Raw genomic sequence first — 10,639 nt, forward strand, 5'->3', positions numbered from 1 at the left:
GGGTAATCGGGATGGGTGTGTCGGAGACAGTGAGATTGGCACAGGACAGCAGAGTGTAGGGCTGTTGTACATAGGGTCGCTGTGAGTCGCAAGTGACTCGACGGCACTTAATAACAACAGCAATGTGAAATTTATACTTGGACCAAGAGGCAGTCGTCAGAACAGAGCAAGGACACACTAAATGGTTCAAAATCAAGAATGGGGTCCGTCAGGGATGTATTCTGTTTCCATACCTTTTCAATCTGTATGCAGAACAGATAATCCAAGACGTTGGGCTGTATGAGGAGGAATGTGGCATCAGGATTGGTGGAAGAGTCATCAAAAACCTGCCTTATGCAGATGACACAACTCTGCTTGCTGAAACTGAGGAGGACCTGAAGCGCTTGCTGCAGAAGATCAAGGACTGCAGCCTCCTGTATAGATTGAAGCTCAACATCAAGAAAACAAAGATTCTCACCACGGGGCCAATTGGCAGCATCATTGTGGATGGTGAAGAGATTGAGTTAAGAGTTTTCTTTTACTTGGCTCCACAGTCAACACTCTTGGTAACAGCAGCCAGGAAATCAAGAGAGAATTGCATTGGGAAAGTCAGCTGTGAGGGACCTGCCAAGAGTACTGAAGAGCAGCAAAGTCAGATTGGAGACTTAAGGTATGCCTGATCCAGGCTATAGCCTTTGCACTTATGTGCTATGCATCAGAGAGTTGGACAGTGAATAGGGATGATAAGAGAATTGATGCCTTTGAGCTGTGGTGCTAGAGAAAAGTGTTGAATATACCATGGACTACTAGGAGAACAAACAGGTTTGCCCTTTAGAGGGTGAAGTCGGAATGCTCCTTTGAGTCAAGGATTCTGAAGCTTCGTCTGACATACTTTGGGCATGTTGTAAGGAGGGTCTGGTCCTTGGTGAGGGACATCATGTTTGGCAGAGTGGAGGGGCGGCGAAGGAGAGGAAGACCTTCGAGGAGATGGATCGATTCTGTGGCTGGAGTGGTGGGAATGAGTGCATTTGAGATGGCTAGGTTGGCACAGGATAGAATGGCGGTTAGGGCTCTTGTACATAGGGTCGCTATGAGTTGCAAGAGACTCGATGGCATGTAACAACAACAATATATAATACTATATGTATTGTGTTGTTGTTATGTGCCGTCGAGTCGCTTGGGACTCATCGCAACCCTATGTACAACAGCCCTGCTCTGTCCTGTGCCAGTCGCACTTTCTCTGACACTTGCATCCCGATTTTCCCAGTCACTGAATCAGTCCACCTCATACAGGGACTTCCCCTCCTGCACTGTCCCTCCACCCTCCCAAGCATGATGTCCCTCTCCAAGGACCGGTCTCTCCTCACAACATGTCCAAAGTATAGTAGACGGAGCCTCAGAATCCTTGCCTCCAAGGAGCCACCCGGTTTAACCCTTTCCAGGACGAATCTATTTGTTTTCCTAGCAGTCCATGGTATTCTCTATACTCTTCTCCAGCACCACATCTCAAAGGCATCAATTCTCCTTCTATCCTCCTTGGTCATTGTCCAATTCTCTGATACATAACAAGTGATTGTGAAGACCATGGCCTGTATCAAATGCACCTTAGTCTCCAGGATAGTAAATAAAAGTCCCAAGTGTAGGAGTCCCAGCTTTATTAATTATGATTAGAATAAAATTTTTCTTCTGAGGGAAAGTCATTCATTTCTTGGTAATTACACCAAATGGATAGAGAACATATTTTACTTTTTGCTTTGCTTCCCCTGACATGATTTGAGGAGTAGCAGTGAATAGATTACCCTTTTTCCCCCTCTGTACTTCTATACTTTGAGAGCCTCTCTTACAAACTTAGAGCTTCTCATTGCTTTCGAGTCAGAATTGATTCATATCTTACTCTCCATCAGTTTTCTGAGACTAAATCACACAGTAGGATACTGCTAGTCTCTCTTCTGCAGAGTTGCTGGATTGGAATCACCAGATAGGTGCCATCGTTGACTGGGTATGAACTGTGTCACAAGAGAGCTCTGTTTGGAGTTGTTATCTGTAAACTCAAGATTGATCAGTTATATAATTGGGAGTTCTAATTTTATTTCTTATTCTGCTTCCTTAACAATAGAATTTAAAAATCTAATAAAATTTAAAATTAGTTCTATTCTGATGGCATAGGGGAAATACAGAAATCCATTCTTAATAACAGTATGAAAGTATCATAAATATAATGGCTCTATTCTAAGGTGAATATGTATCACTTGAGGATGTTGTTCTTGTTGTGCGCCATCATATCAGAACTGCCTAACAGTTGACCCTCTAGTGGGTTTTTAGAGGCAGCATATTGTGCAGAAGAGATTGCCCATTCTTCTGCAGAGCAGCTGGTGCATTCGAACTCTGTCCCTTTCAGATTGCAGAACAGCTTCCTAACACTAGACCCCCAAAGCTCCTTATTAAAATACATAGACATACTGTAAATATTCTATTCTGATGTGAATAGAGGGTAGCATAAGAATCAGAATTTACTGTAAACAGTAGAAAGATCAGATAGTAATATATTTTAAGAAGGATAACCATTAGCATTGTTTCCAATAAGTGCCTTGTTTGGATGACAGCAAATGATGTCATCCATTTAATATTTAATATATGTCATCGAGTATTCATTAGTGAATATTGTTTTAAAAGTTTACTGGAATATTGCTTGCTGATATGATTTCCATCTTTTTCCTACACACTGCCCACTTTTTGTCATTTTAGGTTTACATCTTAAACATATTTTTTACTTTCATCTACAAGATAGAAAAGAAAGAATATAAATTTTTAAAAGTAGGATAAGTACTGTTCATATATTAAAACTATCTTATGACCTTTGAAACAAGTTCTGCTTAATACAGCATGAATAAAGTACAACTTTCCCGCTTAGAAATAGTTAAGAAGCAATATATTTTATAATGAAATATGCTATTGCATCGAATCTTTGTATGCATAAGAAAGTTTCATTTATGAGTTAGGAAATAATTTTGCTGCTGTAGAGATCCTGTTGGTTAATTGAATGATGTGCTCACACCATTAAATTTGAATTAGCATAACTTAGTTTTTCAGATACTTTCTAACCTACTCCACCACTTGCCTACTAGTTTCTTGTATGATGGTGGTTTGAGTGTTGTTATGATAATGAAACATGTGCTGGTGGTGTTTCAACTATTAGCTAGGCCACCTAGGATGGACAGGTTTCAGCAGACTTCTGGACTTACACAATCTAGAAAGAAAGCTCTAATGATCTGTTTATGAAAATTAACTAGTAAAACCACCACGGAACAGAACAGAATATTTTCTGACCAGAGTTATGCCAATTTTTGTAAAGATGATGTTAAGTGAGCACCATGTATTGAAGGTGATTCATGGGCTCCTAATAACAGCAATTTGGCTTACTGTCAACATAGCCAGCATTAAGACTATTTCTTTTCTTCAGAGATTCATAGGTCAAGATTAATAATGTTTTTAGTATTTGCTTCAATTTCATTATATTTTTTCACTTGTTTTCTTTGACAGGAGTCTTTTAGTCCTGCTATACAGCTGCACCTTGTCCATCAAGCTCCATGTAATGTTCCTCCTTACCTCTCAAAGAATGAATCAAATCTTGGGGACCTCTTACTGGGCTTTCTTAAATATTATGCTACAGAATTTGAGTAAGTGTAACTTTATTAATTTATGTTAATTATTTATGTTAATGCCAATAAGTTGAACCACATGCTGAGTTTGTTAGTTGCAATTCTGTAATCTTGTCTAGAATGTAGTTTTTAACATTTAATATATAACTTAATTACTAAAAATCTAAGTAGATATATTCCTAGCTAATACAACGAATCTATAGTTCAGGTAGCCTAGTTATAGTTGATTTCTGCCATGATCTCATTTTGTATTTAGCTGTCTTGTTCTAGAGTTGAGTCTGAATAAATGTTTTTGTTGATCTCATATAGGTCTGTATATTTTTTACATTTATATTAGTTTTTAACATCTGTATATAATCCTAAAATATATAGCTAAAACAGACTTAGAAAAGATCTATGTATCACTTCAAATCTGTGTGTATATATATATAAAAAATATTGTGTTTATGTGATATATGTAATTGGAATTCTTTTGGTTTTGTGTAAACGTGAAAACATAATCAGGCTGAACAGAATTGAAAGCTTTTGTAGGAGTTCTGAGTTTAGATTGAGTAGGGTACATCTTTCGATCTCTTCTGACTAATCTAGAAAAGTTTAGAGGACTAGAGAGGATTTAAGATTTGGTGAAAAGTTGAAGGGAGGATACAGTGATCATACAGTACCACTTTGAAAGAATTTGGAATACTGAGCAGTAATAATTAAAAATTGTTACTGCTGGGTGAGAAAAACCATTCTAAGCACATTGTGCATACTATCCATTTCGTTCACAGAATAACCGTATGTATTGGCATTATATTATGCCCATTTTATTATTAAGCTTCTCTCTCTCTCTCTGTCAGAAAGGATTCATTGCTGAGGACTTAGAGCTCCAGACATTTCCAAAGCTATAAAAGACATGGGAGAAGATTGTCCATCTTTCTCTGAGCCTCTGGTGGATTCGAACCATCAGAGGTACTACTTTTGGGTTAACAGTGCAACTCCCTATGTAGTAGGCCACCAGAACTCCCCTTAAGAGGTAATATAGTGAGGTGAAAGAATTTGCCTCAAGATCACAAAACTATTAAGGAAAAATATTTCATGTAGTTTTGACTGAAAAAATTCATGGGAACTGATACTTCTTCATTACCAGTGTGGATGTTATCAGCTACGATGCAAGTAATTCTAAATAATTCTTCTGATTCTTAAGAGACTGTTTCAAACATTGGATATGAAAGAAATACTTTCAGAATTCTCAAAATAAATATGATACCACACTAATTATGTCTATTTTGCTTACAATTGTATTCTTAACACTTACACAGAGATAGATAGTGGGTATTTGAAAACTGCTTATTTTAAGTATGTCATTTTGATGCAGAGATGAAGTTATGGATGTGATTCAAAGATTCTGGAGGGGACTTAATTGCAGACACCAGCAACCCACTGCCACGTTTATTTTGACTCCTGGCCACCCTCTATATTGAAATGGATCCCAAGGCTATATATCTTTACATGAGATAGAGCCCATGGTGTAGCTGGTAGATTTGAACCAACTGACCTATTGGTTAACAGCCCAGTGCAAGACATGCTGTACCAAAAAAGTGCTATGGGCAAAACCTCAAATTACTATCTAGATTGAAAGAGGCCAGGACCTAAATATAGGTCTAGGCATTAAGATAAAGAAAATTGAAGGGACCTTTTATAAATATAATGATGAGGAAAAGGAACCCTTTATATGAAGATTGTTGAAATAGAGATGAAGAACGATTTAGGACAGACACACTGCATAAGAGATTGTAAACATTTGATGGTAATTCTAGATTTCTTTTTAAAAATAACAAAAACTCATGTTTGTTGAGTATTTACTGAATATGGTACAACAGGCCAAATGATTCCCATGTATTTAATATTCACTATAACCTATATCAGGCTTGGGATATTTGTGTACTTGAAGTACAGCTAGATTATGGGAAAACTGGTACTCAAATTCTCATCTGATTTAAAAATTGTTAATTAGACTGTATCAGCATTATTATATTTAATTTAAAATTAAGTTTTTCAGGAATTTTGTAAAGAAGGGAATGTTTCTTAGAAAAAAGATATAGTTTTCATGTATAGTTTAGGATTCAAGTATCTAGTTAGAAATACTTTGAAATTCAGGTGCTTTGTTTAAAACAAGAAAATAGAGTTGAGTGTTAGTTTAGTATTAATAGAAACCAGTTTACTTTGCCAAATCATTTTAGTTAGTATTCTGATGCTTGAAAAGAGATTAAGCATTTTTTGATACCTCATTTATGTATGGTTTGGTGACATCCTCACTTGACTCCTCTTATTTGACTTTTTCTCAGTTGACTTGTTTCGTAGCAGATACTTTCAAAAATGTGGCTATAGGGAGCGCAATCAAGAATGTAGTCATGGTAATGAAGTAGGAGCTGTGCACAAAGTTATGGTAGTTGTCAAAGAGTGTAATGATTTCTTCTGATCTTGGAGCTAGTCAATTTAAAAACTTATTTACATGAAGGATGACCTGGCACAATGACTGCAACTGTGAGCTTCAGCAGAGCAGAGAATGTGAGACTGGTGGAGGATCAAGCAGAGTTTCATTCTGTTGTACATAGATAGGCTCCCTAGGAGTTAATTCTGACTCACAGCAGTCCTCCATCAGGTTTCTAAGGCTGTAAATCTTAACAGGAGAGCCTGCCCGCTTTTCTTCTCAGAGAACTGGTGCATTCCAGCGACTCCGTTTCAGGTTAAAGGAACTCAGATGACTTTGTGATAGAGTTGTGCTGCCAGCCCAAAGGCACGAGGTTCACATCTTAACTGCTCTACAGGAGAAGAATGGGCAGTCTCTTCCCATGCAATTTATTGTCTCTGCTGCAGGGTCAGCTATGAATCAGTTCCATTTTGACAGTATATCACAGCAACTTTCAGGTTAGCAGTGTGATTTGCCATGCACTGTGACGCCAGAGTTCCTTGTTATTTTTGTTGTTGTTGTTGTTATGTGCCGTAGAGTCACGTGCAACTCATAGTAACCCTATGTACAACAGCCCTAAACCCTGCACTATCATTTGCCAGTCTTATTGTCCCTGGCACACCTGTCCCTATTTCCCCAGAGACTGAATCAGTCCATCTCATTGAGGGTCTTCCTTTCCCTCCACCCTCCGAAGCATAACATCCCACTCCAAGGACTGACCCCATCTTGAACCATCTCCAAAGTATGTCAGACGAAGCTTCAGAATCCTTGCCTCCAAGGAGCAGCCTGGCTTCTCCCTCTCCAAGACAAACTTGTTTGTTCTCCTAGCAGTCCATGGTATATTCAGTACTCTTCTCCAACAGCTGTTTTATAGACGCAATTACTAGCATTCCTAGTTTTTCTTTGAGACTTTTCATAACACATTGATAAAGAAAAATGAGATAAGGATGAAAAGAAGTCTTAAGAAAGATCATTAATATAGGGAGAAAGCTAATAGAATGTGATGTCCTTGGGAGACATCATCTAAAAGGGGGAAATATGTTTCCAAGAGGAGGAGGTGATTATCATTGTCACCTGTTTATCATTAAGATGAAAGCTAAAAGCCAATCATTGGATTTAGGAATGTGGAGGCTACTGGATTCTTGACCAGAACATTTTCTAGGCAAAAAAAAGGGGTTTGAGAAGGATGACTGGTATTAGTTAAAGAGAAAAGAAAAGAATGTGATACACTGGAGAAAGCTTTTGTGGTGGTGCTAGTTGTTAGGTGCCATTGAGTCGACTATGACTCCTAGCAACCCTGTGAACCACTAATCTGAACCCTGTCCTATCCTGTGCTATCCTCACAAGCTCCTACACACGTTAGCCCATTTCCGCAGTTGAGGAAATATACCTGGTTGAGGATCTTCCTCTCTTCTGTTGGAGCAGTTTCTTTGTAATGGGGAGCATGGAAATGGGGTAGAAGTTGGAAAATTGTAAGAAAAAATCCCTATACACCTGCTTTTAAATTTTTGTTCTCAGGAAAAAAAAAATTCTACTTGAGGCAAAAATTACTACTACCAGGGAATTGCTGTAACAGTGCAGGAAGTTTAAGTCAGAAGTGTTGAGGAAGTGTCTAGATCACATGTAGCCTAGAGACTAAATAATTTATTAATAACTGTTGTTGTTGTTATGTGCCGTTGAGTCGCTTGCGACTCATAGCGACCCCTATGTACGACAGCCCTAAACTCCGCTCTGTCCTGTGCCAATCACACTGTCTCTGACACTCCCATCCCAATTATCCCAGTCACTGAATCAATCTACCTCATAGAGGGCCTTCCTCTCCTGCGCTGTCCCTCCACCCTACCAAGCATGATGTCCCTCTCCAAGGACCGGTCTCTCCTCACATGTCCAAAGTACTAGTCAAAGCAAATATTGTATGGTTACAGATGAAGGTGCATGAACATTTGTGATAAAAATTAGGAGAAATTATTTTCCAATTCTGTACTTTGTGTTGTATTTTCATGATGTAAGTATGAAAATAAGCAGGGAATGATTATGAGGAAGGAAGTGTTGGAAATTTAGAAGTAAGGGAAGGTGTGAATTCAAACAGTAAAAAGGTATATTAATTGTGAATATAGTATGTGATTAGTAGCATTAAAAGTCCCTTTGAACTAAGTAATTGTGCATTTAAAGCATGATTCATTCAGTCAGTATCATTGGATATTTTTCTCCAGTAATGTTCAACTGCATAGAGAGGATTGTAACAGATTTAAATGAGACTTCTGTTTCAGTAAGTTAAGTTCCATGAATAAAGGAAGAGAATAAGAGAGTCAAAAGCATGTACACTTCCTTGTATATGTTCTCTTCTTTTTTGCTGCAAAAAGATAAGATTTGAAGCACATACTGAAGAATATACACAGCATTAAGAAAAAGAAAATCCTCACTTCTGGGCATCAATAAAGATAAATGAACAAAAGATTAAAGTAGTGACTTATTTAATTTTACTTGGATCAGCAATCAGCACCCATCATAGCAGTAGTGAAGGAATCAAAAGATGTGTTTTATTTGGGAAATAATGCTGTCAAGGGCTTTTTCAAAGTTCTGAAGAACAAGGATGTCAGTTCAAGACTAAGGTCTCTTACCTTTAGAGTCTAGGATTTTGAAGCTTTAAGTTATATACATTGGGCACATGGCCAGGAGAGACCTGTCATTGGAGAAGGGTGGAGGAACAGCACAGAAGACGACCCTGGATAAGATGAGGGTTGGTGTTTGGGAATTGGTGAGACTGGCTCAGGACAGGGCAGGGTTCAGAGCTGCTGTGCATATGGTTGCTGTGGGTCGCAGATGACTCAGTGACACAAAACAGCATCATCACTCACTCATGCCATGGTATTTTCACTTGCTTAATATGCATTTAACAGTTGGAAGCCAAAAGAAGAATTGATGCCGTTGAATTGTGGTGTTGGCAAAGAGTATTTAATATACCATTGACCGCTAAACAGACAAAACAAATCTGTCTGGAAGGAAGTACAGCCAGAATGCTCCTCTGAGACAAGGATTTTAAAATTTTATCTCACATACTTTGGCCATATTATAAAGAGGGGGCCAGTCCTTGGAAAAAGACATCATGCTGTGAAAGATAGAAGGTCACTAGAAAAGAGGAAGACTCTAAGAAAGATGGCTTGACACAGTCACTAAAACAATGAACTCAAAATACCAGAGACAATCTGCTGTTCATAGGTCACTATTTGTTATAGTTGACTCGATGGCACTTATGCCACCACCACCACCACCAGGAGAAAGAGATTTTGAAAATGGACCATGTCTCTTGCTGTTGAGTGAATTCCATTTCATAGTTGACCCTATAATATAGTTAGAACTCTATAGACTAAGTTGTGTAGTGTAGCTCCATAGACTTAAGTTCTTTAAAGAAGAGGGTGGTTTTATTTTTTCCCTCTCTTTCTCATGGAGTGGCTAAGAAGTTTAAACATCTAACCTTTTTTGTTAGGAACCAAACACTCAGCCACTATAACACCAGGACTCTTGTGGCCATGAGTTGAAAGTATTCAATTCAGTCTTGATTACAGGTAAGCCTGTGGAATATTCAGGTGACAATTTTCAGTAGTTGTAAGTGTTGGCCTGGGGCTTAGTAAAAAGGTCAGCGCTGGAGAAAAGGACTTGGAAAAGGAATAGTAAAGAATTAAAGCAAAGTGCAGATACTGTAACATTAAAATGTTGAAAGAGAGTGAGCCCTGATGGACACCAGCAGTAATAACTTTAAGATTAGGATAAAATTTTTATTCTGCTTACTTTCTAGTGCCTAGTACAACAAAGTTATCTGTATTTGCTCCATTAATAGATGTGGGTATGGGTGTGGGTGTGGGTGGATGGGTGGGTAGCTAGATGTCAGACACATATTTTAACTTGATTGGAATAAAATTTTTCCTTATGATGCGATTTATGAGCACATTTCCAATTTAATAATCTAAAAATATTTTCTGTTGGATAAAAAAGTAATGAGTAGAAGATAGACTGGATACCAGTCTATGAATACTGGTAGAAAGAAAAGAAGCAGGCACTTAAGAGCACTTTTATTTTCATGATCAAAAGATAGACTCTCAGATTTATTTTTAGACATTAGAAATTAATCTTATTTATTGAAAGAATCCCTTATAAACTTTAGAATTTTACCTTTTAATTACTGAGGAATGCTAGCAGATTTTCACATAGCAAGAAAATTGTAGAAGAAAAAAAGTCTAGTGTGAAAAGGACTTTGGAGCCTGTACATTTTACTTAATATTTAGTAAAAGTAGTTCTACATTGTCATTTAAACTTCTAACATTATAGTTGGGTATATATAAAGACCATGTTTAGTGATTGAAAATGCGTAGTAATTTATAAATATTTAAAAGCTATCTAAATTGAACCGATTCACATGATATAGTAATTTTAAGTAATTTCATTATTTGGATTAATTATAAGTTGATGCTTAGAGAATATTGGTTAAGCATATAAATAAAAATGAATATGCCACATACTTTTTCTGTAATCTAGCTTTTAATAAAAAACC

The 10,639-nt window shown here is 37.5% G+C and overlaps 1 protein-coding gene across 1 annotated transcript in view; it reads left to right on the forward strand.

Moving 5' to 3' along the window:
- Positions 1 to 10,639, forward strand: part of PAPD4 (PAP associated domain containing 4) — a 76,738-nt gene that overhangs the window by 54,774 nt on the left and 11,325 nt on the right. Inside the window, exon 11 of the mRNA XM_006889850.1 lies at positions 3,520 to 3,656. Coding sequence (XP_006889912.1) covers positions 3,520 to 3,656 — 137 coding nt within the window. The remainder of the gene's footprint in view (positions 1 to 3,519; positions 3,657 to 10,639) is intronic.

This window comes from Elephantulus edwardii, unplaced genomic scaffold (genome assembly GCF_000299155.1).
Source record: "Elephantulus edwardii isolate Elephantulus edwardi_28Jun2011 unplaced genomic scaffold, EleEdw1.0 scaffold00082, whole genome shotgun sequence".
Taxonomy (NCBI): domain Eukaryota; kingdom Metazoa; phylum Chordata; class Mammalia; order Macroscelidea; family Macroscelididae; genus Elephantulus; species Elephantulus edwardii.